The following is a 25,709-nucleotide window of genomic DNA, read 5'->3' as shown; positions in this document are numbered from 1 at the left end:
CTGACATAAAACCTATGCCTCCAGTACTTGATTTTTCCACCCTGGGAAAAGGACTTTGACCATTATATTTTTAAATTATGCCACCAAGTTGCCCCTGAGCCTACAACACTCCAGAGAAAGTAATCCAAATCTGTCCAACCTCTACTGATCTCTAATACTGTCCAATCCAGGTAACAGCCTTGTGAGTCTTTCTGTACCCTCTTCGAAGCTTCCAAATCCTCTTTATAATAGAACTGCACACATACTCCAAGTGTGACCTAAACAAAAGTCAGATGTAATATGACTTTTATACTTAATGGCTCAACTGAAGAATCAAGCATGCCATACGCCTTCTTTACCACCCAATCCGCTTTTTATCCTCCCTCAGGTAGCTTCCTACCTGACTTGCATCTATATGTCAATGCTCTGCAGAGTCCTTGCATTTGACATCCCAAAGTACAACATCTCACACTTATCGAGCCAAATTTCCAATTGATCTATAACCCTGCTGCATCCACAACTCCACCTATTTTCATATCACCTTCAAACTTGCTTATTAGACCACCTGCATTTTCATGCAGATCATATGTCATATCACAAACAACAGAAATCTGATCCTAGTGGAACAGCATTGAGAAAATTGAAGCCCCAGAGAATGCAATGTCTAAATCCACTAAGATCATGGAATTTAATTGAGATTTATTTTTTTAAATGCAATTTTCCAGGGAGCAAATACAAGGGGTGATTGATAAGTTCGTGGCCTAAGTTAGAAGGAGTCAATTTTAGAAAACCGAGCACATTTATTTTTCCTGCATTTACACACTTAGTTCAGCAGTCATGGAGCATAAGGATCCCTTCTTTGCAGAAGTCGGCGTCTTGGATCTCCAGAAGTGATCCACAGCAGGGGTGATTGATAAGTTTGTGGCCTAAGGTAGAAGGAGATGTTATTAACTTCAAACTTCCTGCATTTTCACTCAAAGAGTTGAACTGCACATGCATATAACGAGAGCTGTATAACTCATCTCCCTCTACCTTAAACCACAAACTTATCAATCACCCTTGCTGTGGACCACCTGGAGGTCCAAGACACTCTCGTTACATGCACGTGCAGTTCAACTCTTTGAGTGATAATGTAGAAAGTTAATACATATCTCCTTCTACCTTAGGCCATGAACTTATCAATCACCCCTGCTGTGGACCACTTCGATATGCTCCAGGACCGCTGGACTAAGTGTGTACGTGTAAGAGGGGACTACATTGAAAAATAAATGTTTTCTAAAATTCACTCCTTCTACCTTAGGCCACGAACTTATCAATCACCCTTCGTATTTCATCTAGTGAGCATTTTGTGGGAAAATATCATCATCAATTTAAAATTACTACAGTGTATGAGGAGAAGCCAATTTTACTCAGAAGGTTATTATACAATGGAATGTTTTGTCACAGGGAATGACAGGGGAAAATAGATATAAATTCAAAATACATAAAGACAGAGGATATGGAGAAGGATCACAAAAAGATTAATAGTGAAAAAAAACAAACTGCTGGAGGAATGCCATAGTACCTGTGTTGGCAAAAGGAGAGTTGATGTGTCAGTTTGACATCATGCATCAGGATGACAATATTATTTCTGAATTGTACCATTTCAATCATCAACTTGTGGAGTTTTAAGTCAAAATCATTTACAAGTTGATAATTTTAAAAAGGATCTGCTGGTATGGTCAGAAAGATCAAGATATCCATTACACAAACATACTATTCATATAATTAAATAATAAAAGTCTAAGTATCGTAGTCACTGAAGATATTACATATGACATCACATAAGAATGCTGAGCAAGCATTCTTTAACCTAAAAGCTTTAAAAATATTTTGCTAATAGAACTTAAAAACAAGTTTCCCTGTATTCACATTTGCTTCAAATGGGATGGCGATAAGGGAAAAGGAAACTACTCTGTCAATACTCTCAGACAGTGAAGTTAATTTCATTGGTGCCACTAGAGCTTATCTAATTTAATTGCCTAAATAGAATACAAGTCAAAATCCAGAAATGAGAAATAACTACATTAATCCAGTAACTGCATCTACATTAACCAACTACATAGAATTGGGTAGGCTAACATTTGTTCATAATTAATTTATTAATGGTCTTAAGTAATTCGAATGATGATGGACAGAAAACATTTGTCAAACCTTTGAAATTGGAAGAATCATAATCAAAATCAAGTTTATTATCACAGAAATACAAATGCCATCAAATTTGCTGTTTGTGCATGACAAAAAAAATTACTGTTCCAATAAATAAATAGTACTAAAGAAGAATAGCCAGGTAGTGTTCATGGAATGCTCAGAGATCTGATGGTAAAGGGGGCAAGCTGTTCCTAAAATGTTGAGTGTAGGTCTTCAGGCTCCTGCATCTCACCCCTGATGGTAATGAGAAGAAGGCATGACCAAGACCAGTAGGGCCACCTTACTGGGGCACTGTCTTTTGAAAATATCCTTGATGGGGAGGGTTGTGCCTACGTTGGAGTTATCTGACCTCTACAGCCTTTTGCAGGCTCTTTTGATCCAACACATTGGAGCCACCATAAGAAAACCAATCAAAATGCTCTCCACTGTACATTTGTAGGAATTTGTTAGAGTCTTGAGTAATATGCCAAATCTTCTCAAACTCCTAATGATGTATAGCTGGTTGAGTGCCTTCTTCATGATTGCATTATTGCATTGAGTCCAGGTTATACTCTGAGATGTTGATGCCCCGGAACTCGAAGCTGCTCACCCTTTCCACTGCTAACCCCTCGATGAGGTGTGTTCTCCTAACTTCCCTTTCCTGCAGTCCACAAGCAATACCTTGGTCTTACTGACATTGAGTGCAAGGTTATTGAGGCAACACCACTTAACCAGCCAATCTATCAGTCCTTGTCACCATCTGAGATTCTGCCAACAACAGTGGTGCTGCCGATAAATTTATAGATGGCATTTGAGCTGTTTCTATCCACACAGTCATGAATGTAGAGAGAGGGCTAACATGCATCTTGATGTACACTGCGCTGATTGTCATCGAGAATTATATTTTATTACTGATCCACTCTGACTGTGTATCCCAATGAGGAAATTGAGGATCCATTTGCAGAAGGCCAGGTTTTGAAGCTTATTGATTAGTATTGAAGGAATGACGGTGTTGAACACTTAGCTGTAATCAATAAACAACCACCTAACATATGAATTGCTGTTGTCCAAGTGCTCCAAAGCCGAGAAGAGAGACAGTGAGATTGCGTCAGCTATAGACCTGTTGTAGCAACAGGGAATTTGCATTGGGTCCAGGTTATTGCTGAGGCAGGGGTTAAGTCTAGCCAAGACCAATCTCTGAAAGCACTTCATCACAATAGATGTGAGTGCTACTGGGTGATGGTCTTTGAGACAGTTCACCATTGCCATGGATAACCCAGGTGATTCGCAGTCTGCTGAGTGCTAGATCTATAGGATTCAAGATTGGTGATCTAAAATTATACAACAAGACCAGGTATGACCTATGGAAGACTAGTTAAAGAGTGAAAAAAAACATTTCCAATTGAAGACAGAGACGAAATAGGATGCATATCAGTTCTGGCAGTTTGTAGCCATTATTTCCTTGAAGGCAAGACTTTAACATTATGAATGGCTATGATGCTTCACTCCCAGATAAGCCAGCACCTTTTATGCATACTTTGAAAAGGAGAATAAAACTACAGCTATGCAAATCACTGGAGCATTTGGTGACCCTGTGATCTCTGTCTCAGAGGCTGACTCCAGAACATCTTTCAAAAAGGTGAACCCTCGCAAGGCGTCAGGCCCTGATGGTATACCTGGTAGGGCACTGAAAACTTGTGCCAATCAAATAATGGGCATGCCCAAGGATCTTCATTCTCTCACTGCTACAGTCAGTGGTTCCCACCTGCTTCAAAAGGGTGGTATTCATACAAGTACATAAGAAAAGCAGGGTGAGCTCCCTCAACAACTATCACCCAGTTGCACTCACACCTACTGTGATGAAGTACTTTGAGAGCGTGGTCATAGCCAGAGTCAACTCCTGCATAAGCAAGGACTTGGATATGCTACAATTTGCCTTATTATTGAAGGGAATGGCCACAGCGGTACTCTGCACTGGCTGCCTGTTCCCTTTCTCTCTCTTGACGGTCACCCAGCTACCTGCCTGCTGCAACTACCTCCTGCCTCAGCAAGGGCCTGGACCCACTGCAATTTGCCTATTGCCGCAATAGGTCAATGGTAGACGCAATCTCAAGGGCTCTCCACACAGCTTCAGACCACCTGGACAACACAAACACCTACATCAGGATGCTGTTCATCAACTATACCTCAGCATTTAATACCATCATTCCCAGAATCCTGACTGAGAAGTTGCAGAACGTGGGCATCTGTACCTCACTCTGCAATTAGAACCTCAACTTCCTAACCAGAAGACCACAGACTGTGCGGATTGATAATAACATATTGTTATGCCGTCGGCCCCCTCCTTTGTGAGAATCTCAAGAACCCTAGTCAAGGGGGGGTCAGCTGACCCAAAAGAGGAAGAGACGTGCTGAATAGACACAGGAAAATGGGAGAGAGAGAGAGAGACCACTTTCTCCCAAGAAGCAGAATAAAGGCGACATTGACTATTGTCTCATGGAGACCACGTGAAAAGCCCTCGGGCAAAGTGGGCTGGTTGAGAGAGAGATCGCATTACCTGCAACTTGATTGACACCTGCGATCCCGTGAAGAAGTATAAAGGAGGGTCTGAGGGGGGGGGAACCCTCAGACGCACCCAGGAGACACCAAGGAAGCACGATATCGATTCCCGTGGGAGCGGGAAGCCATTTTGAAGGAAGCCACGTGCGTTAGATTCCGAATTTCGAATCTGTGGCTAGAACCAACGAAAGACTGCTTTTAACTAACAACGGGGAAGTCTGCTCCCCTGATTCCAAGGATTTGCTCTGCCAAGACAACGGGCAAGTGTTTATCTTTTCTAAATCAACTCTCTCTCTCTACAACGTGAAAACCCCAGCGGTTCCCAAAAGGGAAAAGCCTGCAAACTTCTGAGTGACTCTTTATATTTCAATTGGACTCAGTATTACCCCTAGACAACTGTAGAGCTTATTTCTGATTGATTATGGTTACACCGGTGTTTTAGATTGAGTTTTGACGATGTATATGATCTGAATGTTTTGTATTAACCATACGTTTGTGCCCTTTTTGAATAAAACGTTTGAAAATAGTAGCATCCGACTCAGCTGATCCATCTATCTTTGCTGGTAAGTTACCTGGTTACGGGGTTACGTAACAAGTGGGGTTCTCGTCCCGGATTTGAAACCAAACGGGAGGGTCAGTGAATCGGGCTGTAAGTCCAAACTTAAATCTGGTTATGCAGGTAGCCAGACGGGAAACCAGCAAAGATGGATGTGGGTGAATTTATGAGAAACCCGACGGTAGAGGCGCTAGAGAAGGCTACAAAATCAGACTTGGTAAATTTGGCGCAGGCGTTAGACCTCACAGCGGTGAAGCCAGCAATGAAAAGGCAGGAAGTGCAAAGGGTCATACAACAGCATTACGTTGGGAAGAAGGTGTTTGCAGCTGAGGATTTGGAAAATATTCCCGAAAGGAGATTAGCGAGTGGGACAGATCAAGCAGAGTTGGAGAAAGCAAGGCTGGCCCATGAGCTTAAAGTAAAGCAGCTAGAAATAGAAGCAGCTGAGAAGGCTGCGGAAAGAGCTGCGAGGGAAAAGGATGCAGAGAGAGCTGTGAGGGAAAAGGATGCAGAGAGAGCTGAAAAGGCTGCGGAAAGAGAGCATGTGTTCAAACTAAAGCAGCTAGAAGCAGAAGCAGAAGAGAAAGAGAAACAAAGGAGCCATGAATTGGAGCTGAACAGGCGAAGGCAGGAGTGAAGAGCTCAAGGGGAAGAGAGAGAGGAGGGGTTTGATGTTAGTCGGGCGTTGAGGTTGGTCCCCCCCGTTCGAGGAGACGGATGTTGATAGTTATTTCTTGATTTTTGAAAAGGTGGCAGTGAATCAGAAGTGGCCCAGAGAGCAGTGGGTGACGTTGTTACAAAGTGTGTTACGAGGGAAAGCACAGCGGGTATATGCCGCGTTGCCCCCAGAAAGGGACGGGAATTATGATCAAGTAAAGGAGGCCATTCTCCGAGGTTACGAGTTAGTACCTGAGGCGTATAGACAAAGGTTCCGAAATTTAAGAAAAGGGTGGAATCAAACATATACCGAGCTAGCCCATGAGAAGGGTGTGCTCTTGGACCATTGGTGCACAGCTGAAAAGGTGGCCGAGAACTATGGGCGTCTCAGGGAGTTATTTTTGATTGAGGAATTTAAAGGTTGCGTTCCGGAAGAGATCCGAATGTATTTAAATGAGAGGACGAATCAGTCCATCTCAGAGATGGCTAGGGTCGCAGATGAATATGTCCTAACCCACAAGACAAAGTTTTCCTCGCCAAAAAGTTACCCGAGAGACCGTCGGAATGGTAGGGAAAGCCCGCCGGCTGAGGCGGAGATCCCGCCGGGAGCTAGCAGAAAAAGTGAGGATAACAGACAGGAGACCTGGAGATCTCCTGGTTTAACCTGTTTTAATTGTGGGAAGGTGGGTCATATCGCATAGAACTGCTTTGCTCCGAGAAAGGAGCCAGAGAGGGAGAGAGCAGCGATCCCTATCGGGCGTGCAGTGGTAATCAGGAAATGGACAAGAGGGCCCCAGGTAGATGGAGTACCGGAGGGGCGGGAGACATTTAGTTCCGAAGGAACCGTGTCTTTGAGGGAAGGGGACCCCCCCATCCCAGTACGAATTTGGAGAGACACGGGGGCGGAACTATCGTTAATGAGCCGTAATGTGTTAAAATTCGGCCCTCAGACGGGGGAGGTAGCCCTGAGAGGTATAGGGAACCGGACCGAGGTCGTGCCTTTGCATAGGGTCCTTCTCGATTGCGAGTTGGTGTCGGGACCTGTGGAACTAGGAGTCCTGCCGGAGTTACCGGGGGAAGGCGTGGACCTCCTTTTGGGTAATGACCTCGCGGGTGGGAAGATGGGAACCGCCCTGATAGTTGAGGCCCCGCCCATGGAGTCCCCGAGCTATCCCGCATGCGCGGACACTTGCAGCCTGTCGAGAAAAGCAGCTGAGAACCAGAGCAGTTTAATTCGGGCCAGTAGTGAATTGGCCAAGACGTTTTTACCGACCCTATACCACGAGGGTTCAGAGGGTGGTAAAACAGAAAGGAGTAAAGTAAAAGGGGGTAAGGAGATAGCCCCCCCCCCCTTAGTGAAGAGAAAGGTCCTAGAGGTAGGAAATAAAGATGAGAAACGGATAAAGCTGTTAAAACGTCCAGAGTTGGACGTGGTTGATCTGTCTGGTTTGGCAGAATTGTTTGGAGAAGTTGAGAGTTCTAAAGGTGGTCTCGATGGTCCCGAGAGTGAAATGAGGGCAGTCTTAGAGAGGAAGGGTATCCTTGCTGTGGAGAAGTCAGCTGAAATGGCCGAGGAGGTTGTTTCAGCTCGCAGGGTTGCGCCTTCCCCAACGGGGGGCTGCCTAGAGAGTAGCTGGAAGGATCGGGGGACGTTAGAATTTGAAAAAGGTACGGGTGTTGAAAGCCTGGAAGAGGCCAATGTCCCGTTTGAGTGTGTCCAAGATGGGGATGCACGTGGTGCTGAACCTAGTCACGGAGCTCAGAAAAAAGTGGAGGTATTTGACTCAGCTGGACGAGACGGCTGTCCTTTTGGAGCAGATAGGCTTGGTTCGGAAAAAAAAGGGTTAACCTTGGGAAGTAAGAGTTCCCAGGTGTTTGTGCTCGAAAGTGGGTTACAAGTTGATGAGGTGAATATTATTGAAGGAAAAGGGAAATGTGTAGTTCCCAAATTGAATGAAGAAAATTTAAAGGCTGGACTGATATCAGAAGCAGCAACCAGGCTACAGAGACAATGGCTTGGTACCACAAAGCCTGTGAATCAATTACAGGTTGAGTTGGAAGGTAAAGGGGCCCCACACGCTATTGTTATGCAAGGGTGTGGTGTGAACAGGCAGCACTTAACCTGCTGTCTGAACAAAGCGGGATCGCTTGCAGATCTTAAATTGGAAACTAATAGCATGACGGGTCCTGAAGAGAAAAATAACAAATTGCACAAAATTAAGGAATTGGGTGGAAATCCGGAAGATGGTCTAAGTTTGGAACACGTTGATAAAATAACTACTATGAAAGGAGCGGGCGAAAGCCTATTTCGCCAGGGTGCCCAAGATCACCATGAGGGAATTAACCGGAAAAGAGGCGAGGGTTAATGGGGACGCGATTTTTAAATAGCAGAAGCCGGTTTTAAGGGATTTTGACAAAGTATGTGAATAATAAAGACAACACCCATGGAAGCTTGACTGTTAAGTTTGAAAGTAACATAAAAATTAGTATTTTGCATGAACCTTTGTAGATGTATGTAAGCTAAGACTCATTGAGCTGAAGTCTGATGCTACCAGGCGTTAGCATGGCACGTGAGGTTAAGGTATTAAAGAAAAGGGGCACTGTACTTGTTACCTGTTTAGATACTGACTTGAATGTATAACAGTAGTACTCTGAAGAGAAAAGCTTGTGTAGTATGTAGATTAAAAAAAAAATCCTGTACCAACCTGTTTTTAACCGCTGGTTAAAAACCCGTTATGGGGGGAGGTGTTATGCCGTCGGCCCCCTCCTTTGTGAGAATCTCAAGAACCCTAGTCAAGGGGGGGTCAGCTGACCCAAAAGAGGAAGAGACGTGCTGAATAGACACAGGAAAATGGGAGAGAGAGAGAGAGACCACGTTCTCCCGAGAAGCAGAATAAAGGCGACATTGACTATTGTCTCATGGAGACTACGTGAAAAGCCCTCGGGCAAAGTGGGCTGGTTGAGAGAGAGATCGCATTACCTGCAACTTGACTGACACCTGCGATCCCGTGAAGAAGTATAAAGGAGGGTCTGAGGGGGGGGAACCCTCAGACGCACCCAGGAGACACCAAGGAAGCACGATATCGATTCCCGTGGGAGCGGGAAGCCATTTTGAAGGAAGCCACGTGCGTTAGATTCCGAATTTCGAATCTGTGGCTAGAACCAACGAAAGACTGCTTTTAACTAACAACGGGGAAGTCTGCTCCCCTGATTCCAAGGATTTGCTCTGCCAAGACAACGGGCAAGTGTTTATCTTTTCTAAATCAACTCTCTCTCTCTACAACGTGAAAACCCCAGCGGTTCCCAAAAGGGAAAAGCCTGCAAACTTCTGAGTGACTCTTTATATTTCAATTGGACTCAGTATTACCCCTAGACAACTGTAGAGCTTATTTCTGATTGATTATGGTTACACCGGTGTTTTAGATTGAGTTTTGACGATGTATATGATCTGAATGTTTTGTATTAACCATACGTTTGTGCCCTTTTTGAATAAAACGTTTGAAAATAGTAGCATCCGACTCAGCTGATCCATCTATCTTTGCTGGTAAGTTACCTGGTTACGGGGTTACGTAACAATATCCTCCTCACTGACGATCAACACTGGCGCACCTCAGGGGTATGTGCTTAGCCCACTGCTTTACTCTCTATATACACATGACTGTGTGGCTAGGCATAAGTCAAATACCATCTATAAATTTGCTGACAATACAACCATTGTTGGTAGAATCTCAGGTGGTGACAAGAGGGCGTACAGGAGTGAGATATGCCAACTAGTGGAATGGTGCTGCAGCAACAACCTGGCACTCAACATCAGTAAGATGAAAGAACTGATTGTAGACTTCAGGAAGGATAAGACAAAGGAACACATACCAATCCTCATAGAGGGATCAGAAGTGGAAAGAGTGAGCAGTTTCAAATTCCTGGGTGTCAAGATCTCTGAGGATCTAATCTGGTCCCAACATATCGATGTAATTATAAAGAAGGCAAGACAGCAGCTATATTAGGAGTTTGAAGAGATTTGGCATGTCAACAAATACACTCAAAAACTTCTATAGTTGTAATGTGGAGAGCATTCTAACAGGCTGTATCACTATCTGGTATGGAGGGGCTACTGCACAGGACCAAAAGAAGCTGTAGAAGGTTGTAAATCTAGTCAGCTCCATCTTGGGCACTAGCCTACAAAATACCTAGGCCATCTTTAGAGAGTGGTGTCTCAGAAAAGCAGTGTCCATTATTAAGGACCTCCAGCATCCGGGGCATGCCCTTTTCTCACTATTACCATCAGGTAGGAGATACAGAAGCCTGAAGGCACACACTCAGCGATTCAGGAACAGTTTCTTCCCCTCTGCCATCCGATTCCTAAATGGACATTGAAGCTTTGAACACTACCTCACTTTTTTCTTAATATACAGTATTTCTGTTTTTGCACTTTGTGTAATCTATCAATATACATAATTGATTTACTTGTTTATTTATTATTATGCTTTATTTTATTATTGTTATTATTTTATTATTATTATTATTTTTGTTTCTCCCTGCTAGATTATGTATTGCATTGAACTGTTGCTGCTAAGTTAACACATTTCACGTCACAACGCGATGGTAATAAACCTGATTCTGATTCTGAATCTGTAGCTCCTATCTGTCACCTCCTCATTATCGCATATGAGCTGAAGGCTATCCTGCTGCAGTTCCAGTTCCTTAACACAGTTTGTAAGGAGTTGCCGCTGGATGTGCTTTGTGCAGATGTGGTTACTAGGGAGACTGAAGATCTCCCAGAGTCCCTAAATGTCACATGAAGTACACAACACTAAACCTGGGCCCTTTCTCACTGCACTAGTTGTGTACTAATAGACAAAGAAAGATGATTTACCAGAAAATCACCTTGGCCTTTGTCTCTTCCCATTTAAGCCTCTTGAGCTGAAGCGTGAAGCTAACTATTCTAACACCAATCGACTCTAACATTGATCTGCTCCCACAATGGCTGCTCCACTTTTACCTAGCTTCTATTTATTGGTCTTTGCCAAGTGCCTGATCGTTCACAATTATTGCAACCCACTGAAAAGTCCCAAAAGGTCCCAAGTTCTTTTTAAATTTCACATTACCTCACCAAAACAGCAGCCAGCAAATCGTCCCCCAAATGCTGCACATAAGTCCAGCGTTCATACACCAGAGAGGACCTGTCATTCATCACTGCTATTTCACATATTCTCTTTCTCCTGTCTGTCACTCACTCTTCTCTGCAACTTAAGATATGTTAGAGTGTTAGGAGTAATGTAGAATGGAAACAGGACCTCCAGCCCATCTGGTCCATGCCAAACACAGTATCCCTCCTACTAGTCCCAGTTGCTCACGTTCAACCCATAATCCTCCAAGCCCTTCACCTCCATGCAACTCTCCAACCGCCTCTTATATTATCACTACCTTCTATGTAATTAAGTTACTGCTCCAGTCTCTTTTAAATATTTCACCTTTTATCTTGTATTTGTGACCTTTAGTTTTGGACTCCCCAACCCCAGGGAAATAACTATGACTGTCTGTCTTATCCATAACCTTCATGATTTTATAAATTTTATAAGGTCACCTCTAATTTTTCTTTGCTCCAAAGAATAAAGATCTAACATGGCTAACCTCTTTTTATAAATTAGTCCCTCTACTAGTCCAGGCAGCATCCTTATAAATCTCTTCTGCACCTTTCAGCTTGCCAATGTCTTTCCTATAAAAGAGTGACTAAAACTGTACACCATACTCCAAGTGCAGCCTCACCAGTGTCTTCTATAACTGCAGCATAATGTCCCTACTCCTTTTATGCCTTGTGTGATGTAAGCTAGCATCACCCTGTCTACCTTGTACCCCCCAGATCTCTCTGTTCCATAACATATGACAGTCCCCTGCAATTCACTGTACAAGTCCTACCCTGGCTTGGCTATTCAAAATTACCACACAGTTATCAAAGTAGAAATCCGCTTGTTGTTCCTCCTCCCATCTCCCCCAACTAATCAACCTGAAGGATCTCAACCTTAAATTATCATCTCTCCATTTCCTTCCATGGATGCTGCTTGACGGGCCAAGCTCACCTAGCATTTTGCTTGTTTGATTATATTCTTCATAGTTGTGAACTGGCTGTTGCTAGAAAGACTAGCAGCTATTGCCCACCCCTAAATGGCCCTAAGGCGGTGGTGGTGAGCTGCCTTCTTGAATTGTCTTCTGGGAAGGCAGTTTCAGGATTTAGAATCAGCAAGACTGAAGCACTTCCAAGTCAAAATGGTACATTATTTGGAAGGGAATCTTCAGGTGACAGTGTCCCATGCACCTGCTACGCCCTGATGTTCTTTATGATGGAGGTCATAAATTTGAGGTGCTGTGGTAATAGTTGGTTTGTTGAAATAGTAAACTGCAGGGTATAGGCTTCAAGCTGAGTGGTCGGAACTTCAGAGGGGAAACAAGACATATTTTATTTTTCACCTAAAGGATGGTTGGAATCAGAAAAGCACTAGCTGGGAGTGCAGGCAGAAACACAACATTTAAGAAGTATCATGAATCACCTACATGATAGACAAAATGGATAGACAAAAGTAGACAAATGGGTAGTTGATGGTCAGCATGGAAATAATGGTTGAAGGCCATTTTTCACGCTGTGTATTGCTATGGCTTTATCAACTATATCAACTACATCATGCCACATTGAAGTGAAGAAGTCACCTACGATCAAGTGCTGTTGTTGCCATCAGATAGGTAAGTGGTGACAAGTCCATAGCCTGGATTACTCCAGCGTGGAAAGAAAACAGACATTCGGGGTCTTGCGTCTGAAAGGATTCAAAAAAGCCATTAAGCATAATATGGAAGAACTAGCCATTGAAAATAACATTTAAGTAGGAGACACTCTACACATAATGTTGTGGAATTACAAACACACAAAAATCTGCAGATGCTGGAGATCCAAAGCAACACACACTGGAGCAGCATGGAAAAGAATAAACGGTCGACTTTTCAGGCTGAGACCCTTCTTCAGGACTGGCCTGCCGAGTTTCCCCAGCATTTTGTGTGTGTTGCTTACCTGTTGTGGATTTTGATCCATACTGGTAGCAGCAATGACAATACAGAACTGCGACTATGCCACATTCATAATTCCCACCAGCAACAAGGGAGATAAATTGGATCAAAACAAAAGAACAGTAACCCAACACCTTTGTCATCTCATTGGAATCTCCACCCACACTAACTTCATATAAGGAAATGACATGAACGTGTTTTGGAATTTTAAAAATGTATCTTAAGTGCATGGAGAGAGATGTCAAGGTTCAAGGTAGTCTGAGCAGAAGCATATGGAAACATGGATTTTACAGTAGAATACTGCAGAACAGAAACAGGTCCTTCAGCCCATCCAGTCCATGCAACCCAATCTTCTGCCTAGACCCATCTACCTGCAGCTGGATCATTTCCCATCAAATCTCTCTTACCCATGTACCTATCCAGACTTCTCTTTAACATTTACATAAGAGAACCGACACCTACCACTTCCGCTGGCACCACCCTCTGAATGAAGAAGGCTCCCTTCAGATTTCCCTTGAATATTGCACTTTTCACCCAAAACTTATGACCTCTAGTTCTAGTCTCACCCAACCTGAGTTGCATTCATGCATTCACCCTATCTTTTGCCCCTTACAATTCTGTATACCCCCATAAGAAATCCCCTCATTCTCCAGCACTCCAGGGAATAAAGTCCTAATCTATTCAACCTTTCCCTACGATTCAGGCTTTTGAGCCTCGGCCACACACTTGTAAATTTTCTCTGCACTCTTTCAAGCTTATTGATATATTCCCTGTAGATAGATGACTAGAACTACACACAATAAATTTGGCCTCACTAACACCCTGTACAATCTCATCATAACATCCCAATTTCTGTATGCATTGTCCTGATTTATGAAAGCCAATCTGCTTAAAGTTCTCTTTATGACCCTATCTACCTTAGATAAATCTTTGAAAGAACAGTAAGGAAATGTGTTTGAAAGCAAGTGGTTCAACAGGAATATGGCTGTCAGCATTCCAGTGAAAACCAGTGGAAATATTGCAAAGTATTTGTATAAATTTGGTGTAATTGACATTGAAATATACTGATTACTGAGTTCACAGAAAAGACAAAGGAGCAGAGAAGTAAATTGGGTGACATTATTAGCTAAAGCCACAACTGAAATATACCAATGATAACTTTTCCCTCCTGAGATGTTCAACTATTCTCTGCTAAAATTATTTAAGTAAGAAGAAACTACTTAAGATGTACGTAAACATAGGAATAGGGTGCTCCCTCGCTTGTGCCTACTCCAAGATTCAACAAAATTGATAGTGATTGCTTACATTAGTACCACTTTCTGCTTCTATCTGTATCAAGAATATTAAAAAATCCATTTCCACAGCTTCCTTAGACAGAGATTCACCCCTGGATTAGGTTTCTCTTCACTTCTACCCTGAATGGCTGATCTTTTACTTTGAGGTGTATGAACACTGGTTGCAGACATCTGTCCAGGAGTGTCTGTAATTTCCATCCAGGTGTGTCTGTAATTTTGTACATTTCAATAAGATCACATTTAATTCTTCTAAATTCCAGAGAACATAGGCCCCATCTTAATCTCTCTTAAATTCATAGAGTCGTACAGCATGGAAATAGATTCTTTGGCTCACCATCTCCATGCAGACATTCAAGTATCTTTCTAGAGACACAAACGTCTGCAGATGCTGAAATCTGGGGTAACAAGCATGGTAAAATGGAGACACAAAAGATTGCAGATAGCTGAGAGATGGAAAATTTAGTTGAGTGATATCACAACTACATCCTCTCACTCAACGTCAGCAAAACCAAAGAGCTGACTATCAGCTGCAGGAGGAAGAAGCCAGAGATGTGTAAACCAGTCCTCATTAAGGAACAGAGGTGGACAGTGCCTGTAGCTTTAGATTTCTTGGTATTAATATATCAGAGTATCTGTCATGAGACTAGTATATCAGAGGCAATGTCCCTCCCAGCACTGAACACATTTACATGGAGCACTACACAAGAATACAGTATCTATCATCAAAGTTAGCCATAGCATCCAAATAATGCCCCCTTCTTGCTACAACCATCAGGCTCCTGAACTGGCAGGGATAACCTAATTCACCACTTCTCTGAACAGATTCTACACCCTACACTTAGTTGCATACTTTGTCTGCTTTAGCACTTTGCTTGTTTGTCAATCTTTACCTGTTTGTGTTTAATTTCTCATAACATTTCATTGTATTTATTTTTTCCTGTAAATAACTCCAAAAATAAAACTCAAGGTAGTAAAATATATTCATTTTGATACTGTAACAAATTTTCTTTCAAGCTTTGAACTCAATCTGTAGGGATATAAGAGAATTTTGAATCAAAACCCTGCAACAGGACTGAGAGTCGAGAGGAGAGATAATCAGTATAAAGTAGAGAAGGGGAGTAGTTAAACAGGGGCCATTAGATGACTGGTAGACTGATGAAGGTCTGGTAACACGTAGGTGAGGGGTTAGGTTGGAGCTGGAAGGTAGAGACAGGTGGAAGATAGATGGAGGCAGGCAAAATAATGGCAGATGGAGCTAAGTAGTGGGAGGAGAGAGTGAAGGGGAGAGAGTTAGCAGAGGCTATGTTTCGTGTCTCTATCATATTGATGTTTCCTAGTTAGATGCAAGCACAAAACACAGAGGAGTTTTGCAATAATTAGATTTTTGTTTTAATTACTTAATGTGTTCCCATGCCACTGAACACAAAACAAACGCTGAAACACAGTAGCAATAGCATTGAGCCTATGCACTTAGGTCCATATCCTTGACCATTACCTATGATCATCTTCTTTGGACAACTAAATGCCAACATCATGCAAGAAGACAAACTATTTCTAGAATTCCTTGAATTCAGTGTACAAGGCAACAGGTGAAAGATTTAAAATGGATTTAAGGGGCAACACCATGTATAAATGGAATGAGTGGTTGAGGCATCTACATCAATAACATTCAAAAGACACTTGGACAAGTACATGGACAGCAAAGGTATCCACATTTGACTCAAATGTGGATAAGTAGCATTAGCTTGGTGGGGATCTTGGATGGCATGGATGGATTAGGTTGAATGGCTGTTTCTATGCTGTATTCCTCTGTGACTCAATATTAAAGTGCTGTAAAAATTTCATCAAGGGATTGAAAGTAAGGAGATGAAAAGTAAACAGCTTGAAAAAGAGGCTGATAAATACACAAATGTGCAATTTTCAGATTCTAACTAGATCAAAATTAACACCACACTGAGAATGATAGAGAAAGACTCTTAGTGCCAGACCTTTGCTTTTCTTCATTTCTCCATTACCCTACCTTTCTCTGCACCTTGAAGCTTACTTATGCTTTTCCCAGTTCTGAAGAGGTCATCAGTGAAAAGGCTTCTCTCCACCCACTCCTCACCATCTTGCCAAACACTTCCCCATGGACAGTCACTAACCTGCTTTTATTAGTGCGATATCGAGACAGGCAATGCAACAGTCAAAGGATCTTGAGTGAATACATATTCATATCAGGCATGAACAAAAGGTAATGATATAGGGAGATTAAAATCCTAATGTGCTTATCAGGCAAATTAACCAAATGAGGAGAAACTTATTGTACTTACAATGTTCGAAAATGAGAGGTCAAGTTTCCAGATTCTACCACTGGAATCCTATGGAAAAAATATTGTACATTTTACCTTCTGTGGTTGTGTTAATGTAGCAAAACCAAACATTGCTGGAAAAGATATAAATGCTGCCACACCTTCTGATGTAATTGCATAAAAAAACAAATGATACCCTTGACTTCATTAAATTCCTTACAGTATTTACAGAAATAATAACCCACATTGCAGTATTGTGACATTTGCTCTGGGAATATTCAAATTTTCAAAAAAGCCAATGCGAATTATTGATGCCACATCAACAGAGGGCATTTAAAGGCTAAAATCAGCTGCAGGTTTTTCATTCATCCAAATAGTGGTTACCCAACATTGCAGAAACTATTTCCCATTTTGCTCCTCACCAAGGTAATCTTCCCTTTATAGGCAAAAATCCGCCAGTAATTTATATTTAAAAAAATTGAATGCTGCCCAGAGATTCAGTAAGCAGCTTGTCGTCTTGTAGCATTAACAATGCACCAAAATTCTACCCAAGTGGAAACTCCCATTCATCATCTTAAATTGTAACTGGGCATCTCTAAACATCCTGAAATACCTTAATTAAATAACTAATTTAAAAATTGCTGAATTAGTCTTCAGTTTTTGATATGCTCTTCTGAAAAACACATTAAAACTATGATTTTCATAGAGCACCTTTTAGTTTTATCTCAGTCCCATTGAGAAAGACAGAAATGCTGAAACCTCCACATACTCAGAATTTATAGGTACAGTTGACATTCCAGTGGACATGGAGTAAAGAGAAACCAGTCAAAGACTTTTAAGACTAACTAATTTTGAAGCAAACTATTAGTAGACATGAAAAACACAATTCCTTAATAGAGTTAATCATTGTTGTGAAATATATAATTTTATTGCTATCTTTGTTGAAATGTTTATTCTTTACGTGAAAAACAGTAGTAATAACAGGGAAACAGGATAGACAATAATTCTCCAATAAAGTATTTAGGCCATATTAATCAATTTGCCTTCCTTCCCTTGGTAGTTTCTTCAAAATGATCATATTCTAAAGCATTAATGGTTTCTTAATTTCAATTTCTTGTTTTTGACTAGTGTGTTCTCAACCCCTTTAGTCCATATTTGTTTATTTCATCTTTAATTTGCTCACTAGCAGACAATTTGGAGGAAAGTTGGTAAATAAACCAGCTGTTACAATGAAATGTTACATTTCCACTTCCTACACCAATATGGTTCCAATGTGAAATACTTTAAAAATACCTGAGCACACCAAATAAAGCTTGAATCTTTGAATTTCACCATGGACTGGAGGTTAACATGTCTTCCAACAAACAATTCATTCATCGGTTCCATCTCAACCACTGAATACTCATCATAAGCCTCCGCTGTATCAATGGTCTCAAAATCCCAGACCTAAAATCAATTGAACCAGATCAGTTTATAAATATTGGAGATTCATACAAATCTGTGTGCAGTATATTAGCTGGGCATTTTTTCAGCTAAAGTATATCTGTCATTTGAGACTTGCACATCCTACAACTCACTAACAGGAATTAGTTACCCACAACTGCTTTTGAACAGGTTGAGAGAAACACCAGGAACTGTAGCCATCATTTCACCATCACACCAGTGTATTGTACACAGATACAGAAGGCCCACCAGCACCTTTACTTCCTGAGAAAGCTGAAGAAATTTGGCCTGTCCCCTAAAACCCTCACTAATTTTTATAGATGCACCGTAGAAAGCATTCTTCTAGGGTGCATCACAACCTGGTATGGAAGTTGTCCTGTCCAAGACTGGAAGAAGCTGCAGAAGATCGTGAACATAGTCCAGCACATCACACAAACCAATCTTCCATTCTTTGACTCACTTTACACCGCATGCTGTCAGAGCAGTGCTGCCAAGATAATCAAGGACACAACCCACCCAGCCAATACACTTTTTGTCCTTCTTCTCTCTGGGAGAAGGTTCGTACGGCCAGATTTCGGAACAGCTTCTTTCCAACTGTGATAAGACTGCTGAACAGATCCTGACCCGGATCTGGGACATACCTTCCAAATATCCGGACCTGACTTGCACTACCTTACTTTCCCTTTTCTAATTTCTAATTATTTTTTATAATTTAAATTTTTTATCATATTTACTTCAGTTTATACTTCAGGGAGTGCGAAGCGCAGAATCAAATATCGCTGTGATAATTGTACGCTCTAGTATCAATTGTTTGGTGACAATAAAGTAAAGTAAAGATACAGTGTATTAAATACTTCCTAAAACCTAAAGGTACTTCATAAATTTCTGACATTGTAACCTGGTCTGTTGTTACCCAACAGAACACAAGGAAATAATTTCCTTTGATGGAGGAATAAATAGTAGGGAGAGTGAAGACCAATTTGTGATGAAGTATTGGGATCTGACTGCAATGAATGATCATAGCATTAAATTGGATGTTGGGTCATATCTATCCCATGTACCTCAGCAACAGCACAGCGCAGCAAATAAGAATCAAAGGAAAGCAGTTTTAAGATCTAAACAGCAGTTCAAAGTAAATTTATTATCAAAGTGTATATATGTCACCATTCACAACCCTGAAGTTAGTTTTCTTGTGGGCATACACAGTAAATCCACGAAACACAATAGAATCAATGAAAGTCTGCACCTGACAGGGCAGACAATAACCGAGGTGCAAAAGACAACAAAATGATAATACTCAAGAAAAAAAAATAGATAGACAGACAGATAAATAAGGAATAACTATGGAGAACATATGATGAAGAGTTCTTGAAAGTGAATCCATAGATTGTGTGAACAGTTCAGTAATAGGGCAATTGAAATTGAGTGAAGTTATTCCCACTGATTCAAGAGCCTGATGGTTGAGAGCTAATAACTATTCCTGAATCTGATGGTGTGGGTCCTGAGGCTCCTATACCTTCCTCCTCTTGGCAGTGGCAAGAAGAGATCATGGTCTGGGGTGGAGGGGGCCTTGATGATGGAAGCTGCTTTCCTGCGGTAATGCTCCATGTAGATGTGCTCAATGGAGGGGAGGGCTTTGCCCCTGATGGATTGGGCTGCATCCACTATTTTTTGTTAGATTTTCATTTCAAGGGCATTAAGGTTTCATATCAGGTTGTAATGCAACCAGTTTATATACTCTCCACCACATATCTATAGAAGTTTGTCAAAGATGCCATGCTGAATCTTCGCGAACTCCTAAAGAAATAGAGGCCCTGCTGTGCTTTCTTCGCAATGGCACTTATATGCTAGGCCCCAGACAGGTCCACTTAAATGATAACACCAAGGAATTTAAAGTTGATGATCCTCTCTAATGTAACATATTTGTTTCAGATTCAAAAATCTCTGCAAAAACAACGAGAATTGAATAAATGAAGACCTCCACTGGGAGAATAAATGTCAATCTTGAAAAGATAAACAACTAAAAGGAAATCTTCTATTCATTGAATAAATGCATAATGGAAACTACTTTCTAAACTTGAAAATAACAAAAGCCTCAACACTTACGGAACTTAATGCACATTGGCAAAATTTAAGGACTAGCATTCTGGTATAAGCCATGGAAGGTACCTTGCGATTAGTCTACATTTCTCTAATGATTTAGCATTATTTAACATCAAAGCATTCCCACTGGTACAGCAATCTATATCTGTTGACTCTTAAGAAAAGTGCTGCCTTATGACTAGTAGGTTATTACAACCTTAAGAGACAATTAAGCAATCACACTTTGCTCCATTATTCGCACCATTGGTAGCTCAGCATCAATGAAAATGTTTACTTATTGCTCTCAACCAAAGTAAATTTATGTAAAAAGTTAATACGTACTATAATACACTTCACTGGTGAAGAGGTATGGGATACATGGGACTCCTAGACTCCCATTGTATGATATTTCAAAGTTGCAAAAAGTGCAGCAAAATAGAAGATATTCCTCAAAACTAAAATGGCATTTGCAGAGGCAAATATCAAGGGCAGGGTGGTAGAAACCTACCAACCTATCCTCTCAGAATGAGTTGATGAAAATTGGGAGCTTAGCCTCCATGTGTGCCTGACATAAGAATTGTCTTCACAGTGCAGCTTGACTATTAAGGTTCACTGGATCATGGTTCAAGAGTACATTCATCATCAGAGGCATAACTTCTCATTAGTTCTGAAGATTGGATCCAATCCATAGGAAAGCTTATTGGAGTTCAGTTGCAGTATTGTAATGTAAAAGACTGAGAAAATCAATCTTCTCAATGATGTAGTAATCTTCTGATCATTTGATGACTCTGGGCCTGTATTCACTAGAATTCAGAATTCAGAATGAGGCCTTGATAGAGTGGATGTGGAAAGGATATTTCCTATGGTAGAAGAGTCTAGAACCAGAGGACGCAGCATAATAATTGAAGGGCGTCCTTTTAGAACAGAAATAAGAAGGAATTTCTTTAGACCATATGATCATAAGACATAGGAACAGAATTAGGCTATTCAGCCCATCAAGTCTGCTGTGCCATTCCATCATGGCTAATCCCAGATCCCACTCAACCCCATACACCTGCCTTTTCGCCATATCTTTTGATGCCCTGACCAATCAGGAAACTATCAACTTCCACTTTAAATATACCCATGCACTTGGCCTTCACCACAGTCTGGCAGAATATTCCAAAGATTCACTACTCTCTGGCTAACAAAATTCCTCCTTACCTCTATTCTAAAAGGTTGCCCCTCAATTTTGAGGCTGTGCCCTCTAGCTGTGAATGTCCCACCACAGGAAACATCCTCTCCACATCCACCTTATCTAGCCTTTTCAACGTTCAGTAGGTTTCAATGAGATCCCCCCAACATTCTTCTGAATTCCAGTGAGTACAGGCCCAGAGCTGCCAAACGCTCCCCATGTTAACCCCTTCATTTCAAGAATCATCCTCATGAACATCCTCTAGACTCTCTCCAACGACAACACATCCTTTCTGAGATATATGTGACTTAAATTGCAAATCGCAGTATGCTGAGTGAATTCAATCATATTATGATCACTAACCCATCAGTCCTGCCAAAGGGTCTAAAACGTCAACTGTACATTTTTTCCCATCGATGCTGCCCAATCTGCTGAGTTCCTCCAGCATTTATGTGTCATTGATATTACAATCACTGTCTCCTAAAGGTTCCTTTACCTTAAGTTCCCTAATAAGATCTGGGTTATTACACAACATGCAATCTAAAATAGTCTTTCCCCTCATAGGCTGAAGGAAAAACTGCTCTAAAAAGCCATCGTAGAGGCATTCAACAAATTCCCTTTCTTGAGATCTGACACCAACTTGATTTTCCAAACCCCTTTGCAGATTGAAGTACCCCATTAAAATTGTGACATTACCCTTATTACATGCCTTTTCCAGCTTCCTTTGCAATCTCAACCCCACATCTTGGCTACTATTTGGAGGCCTAGAATATGATACACATAATGTTTTTTTACCCTTGCAGTTTCTTACCTCCACTCACAAAGATTCAATATTCTCTGACCCTGTCACCTCTTTCTAAATGTGTAATTCCATCTCTTACCAACAGAGCCACACTACTGTCTGTACATTCCTGCCTGTCCTTTCAATACAAAATATACTTTTGATGTTAAGGTCCCAACTATGGCCTTCTTTCAGCCACAACTCAGTGATGCCCACGTCATACAAACCAATCTCTAATTGCTTCACAAGTTTGTCCACCTTATTCTGAATACTGCGTGCATTTAAATACAGCAGCTTCAGTCCTGCATTCTTTGCCCTTTTGAATTTTGTCTCTGTGGTTCAATTTAACTCCTTGCTCCATCTACTTTTGTACCCAATGTTTGGCTTGTCCTTCCTTACACTCATGTTACACCCATCGTCTACTTGTAAACTTGCTGGCTCATCCTCAGCTCTATCATACTGGTTCCCATCCCCCATCCCCGCCATATTAGTTCAAACCACTCCCAACAGCTCCAGTAAACCTGCCCACAAGAATATTGGTCCCCCTCGGATTCAAGTGCAACCTGCCCCTTTTGTACAGGTCCCACCCGCCCCAGAAGAGGTTCCAATTATCCAGATATCTGAATCACTGTCTCCTGCTCCAATTCTTCAGCCACCCATTTATCTGCCACCTCATTCTATTCCTTTCTTCACTGTCATGTGGCACAGGCAGCAATCCATAGATTACCACCCTTGAGATCCTGTTTCTCAGCTTCCTTCCTAATTCCCTGTATTCAATTTTCAGGACCTCCTCCCTTTTACAAGCTACGTCATTGGTACCAATATGTACTACAACTTCTGGCTGCTCAATTTCCCTTTTTAGGATATTGTGGACCAGTTCAGAAACATCGGGGGCCTGGCACCTGGGAGGTAAACTGCCATCTATGATTCTTATTCATGTCCACAGAATCGCCTATGTATCCCCCTAACTATAGAGTCCCCTAATACTGCTGCCATCCTCTTCAGTTCTCTACCCTTCTGAGCCACAGTGCTAGACACAGTGCCAGAGGCACAACTGCTGTTGCTTCCCCCAGGTAGTCTCCCCCAACCCCCCAGCAGTACTCAAAATGGAGTACTTATTGTTGAGAGAGACAGCCCACATGATCTGACATTCTCCCCTCCCTCTCCTGACAGTCACCCGTTTATATGCCTCCTGTAGCTTTGGGGTGACTATCTCCCTGTAGCTCCTGTCTATCACCTCCTCATTTTCCGTAACAAACCAAAGGTTATTGAGCTGCAGCTCAGTTCCTTAACGCAGTCTCTAAGGAGCTGCATCTCGATGCACCTGGTGAAGATTTGACCACCGGGAGGCTGGTAGCCTTGCGGAAAGCCCACACCTGACATCCAGAACAAAGCCAAGGGTGGTGAATCTGTGGAACTCTTTGCCACAGGCAGATGTGGAGGCCAAACTTTATGTATATTTAAAGCAGAGGTTGATAGATTCTTGATTGGTCAAAGCATGAAGGGATACGGAGAAGAGGCAGGAAAATTGGATCAGCCATAATGAAATGGCAGAGCAGACGCATTGGGCAAATGACATAGTTCTGCTCCTACATCTTTTGTAGCCTTGAGTAACTTGAACAGCAGCAATGTATGCCAGTTAGCACTGCTGCTCAGTTCTTATGCTCCACATGAGTATTCTCCTACCTTTCCTTTCAGGCTGATGTCCCAGAATCAATACTAAATTCTGAGAAGGTGGGTCACCACCTGCTGCTATTTCTGTACTGAACAGTGCCAATGTCAACATAAAATAGTGATGTGTGGTGAATGAAGCAAAGGAAATAAACAGACTTCATACTCACCATATTTTCATCATTGATACCATATTTGAGTTTTGATATCTGCCAACGTCATTACTCACCCTTACACACCCATCACTTCCAATTGTGATAAGTTCTCCTTCATCCAGCACAAACTGATTAATGGATCCTTGATGACAAGGCTTGCCACCCTTCCTGCAGAGCTCCACCTTGATAAGACCACCATCCCACAAAAGCATATTGCCCCATTCACAGCCAGATATCACCTGCAAGAGAGCAGTATATTTTCTAAGAGAAATACAATGAGATAAATAACTTTCCACAAAATTATTCTCCAAAACTTCTCTCTCAATCAACATTACCAAAAGTAAGATTTAATAGTTTATTTATTTTATTTCCTCTGGGTAAGCTGACTGCCATGTTTACCTACAAACCAACTGTCAAGCTATAGAAATACTCATGAGTAACTGGACCTTAAGATTTGGGATATCTATACAAAATGATAAATTTTTTTCTTGTACAAGTTCAGTATCTGCCAGTTTTCTTTGAACAATGATTGATTACAACTCAGATAGGTTGATGTTATGAAATAAAACCAGATCTCTAATAAATTCAGGAAGTTGAAATGCTGGAAATACTCAACAGAACATGCAGTATATACAGAGAGAGCAATAGAGTTAAAATTTCACCTTAAGTTCAAGTTTACTATCATAATCAGGGTATAAATGTAACGACAACACAGTACCTTACAAACATGATACATGTCAATGACACATCATTAGATCTCCTGAGCTCAATCTGATGAATCTTCCCAGCATTTTCTGTTTCCACTTTAAATTTTCAGCATCTGAAGATTCTTTTGGCCCCTTCCAATCTCAGGAAACCAAAACCTTCATCACTGTATGAGAATTCACCATAATCAGGCCTGACAAAAGTCAAACTCTCCTGAAAATCAATTGATAGGATCCAATGCTTGGATTATAATATCGTTCACCAAAATGATTTACCTCAGGAACAACTGGAGTGATTTAGTGAAATATTCAACATTTGAACTACACCTATCTACAACAGTGTGACTATCTTAGTTACTCAATCTCAAGCTATGTTCAGATAAGTTAATAGTTTGTAATGTCAAGCACTCCAATATGTTGTTATTGTTTAAAGTTTGGTGGGAGGCCTGCCCACCTTGGAGCAGTGACTTTCCAAAGTTACTTTCCAGAAATGTAGGACATGGTCATAAAGTGAGTAGAGGGAACACTAAAAAATCTAAGATTGCAAAACTCTAAAAACTACACAAGTTACACCTCTTAGCCAGTCATCAATAACACTGGACAGCAATTTTTTATTTAAAAGTGTTGCTTCCTCAGAATTTTTTTGTGGTTATGGTAGACTGAGCACAAAGACTGAACATAGATACAATTTTAGACTACTTGTATCACATAGGAATTTGGAGAAACAAGAAACTAACAAAATGCGTTTAATAGTATAATGGTGCTGACACTTTGCAAGTTGTTCAACTAAGCTAAAGAGGTTTTGTTAAATGATTTTCATTCGTATTCAGTGTCTGAGGCTTCTCGCTTGTGTCAGCCAGCATTCCAGTTGCCCTAATGCCATTTCTCCATGTCCTGGAGAAACCTTTCACCAAACTTATGTAATGCCCTGGTTAAGATTTCTGCTGCTATGCTGTGGGATAGTTTACATTAACAGTTTTCTGCAGAAGTAGTGTGTCCTGCTGGTAGACTGGTTTGGTTTCAGTTAAAGATAAGACGACATGTTGTTCAAGTTAAGAATGTTGTGTCAGCCAATCAGGACAGTGGGAGTGGTAGAAAGTTCCAGAGCAAGTGGGGAGTGGAGAGGAGAGTGCTTGGTGA

The 25,709-nt window shown here is 41.4% G+C and overlaps 1 protein-coding gene across 2 annotated transcripts in view; it reads right to left on the bottom strand.

Moving 5' to 3' along the window:
* The window catches only part of LOC140727991 (cilia- and flagella-associated protein 44), a 207,614-nt gene that overhangs the window by 157,418 nt on the left and 24,487 nt on the right, over window positions 1-25,709 (bottom strand). For both annotated transcript variants that reach the window (XM_073046057.1, XM_073046058.1), the window contains exons 8-11: window positions 23,940-24,104; window positions 17,853-18,005; window positions 16,581-16,628; window positions 12,627-12,726 (exon numbers count right to left, since the gene is read on the bottom strand). In XM_073046057.1, the coding sequence (XP_072902158.1) occupies window positions 12,627-12,726; window positions 16,581-16,628; window positions 17,853-18,005; window positions 23,940-24,104 (466 nt within the window). The remainder of the gene's footprint in view (window positions 1-12,626; window positions 12,727-16,580; window positions 16,629-17,852; window positions 18,006-23,939; window positions 24,105-25,709) is intronic.

Source organism: Hemitrygon akajei, chromosome 5, assembly GCF_048418815.1.
Source record: "Hemitrygon akajei chromosome 5, sHemAka1.3, whole genome shotgun sequence".
Lineage (NCBI taxonomy): Eukaryota > Metazoa > Chordata > Chondrichthyes > Myliobatiformes > Dasyatidae > Hemitrygon > Hemitrygon akajei.
The sequence above is the reverse complement of the archived record's forward strand: the minus strand, read 5'-3'. Positions and strand labels throughout refer to the sequence as shown.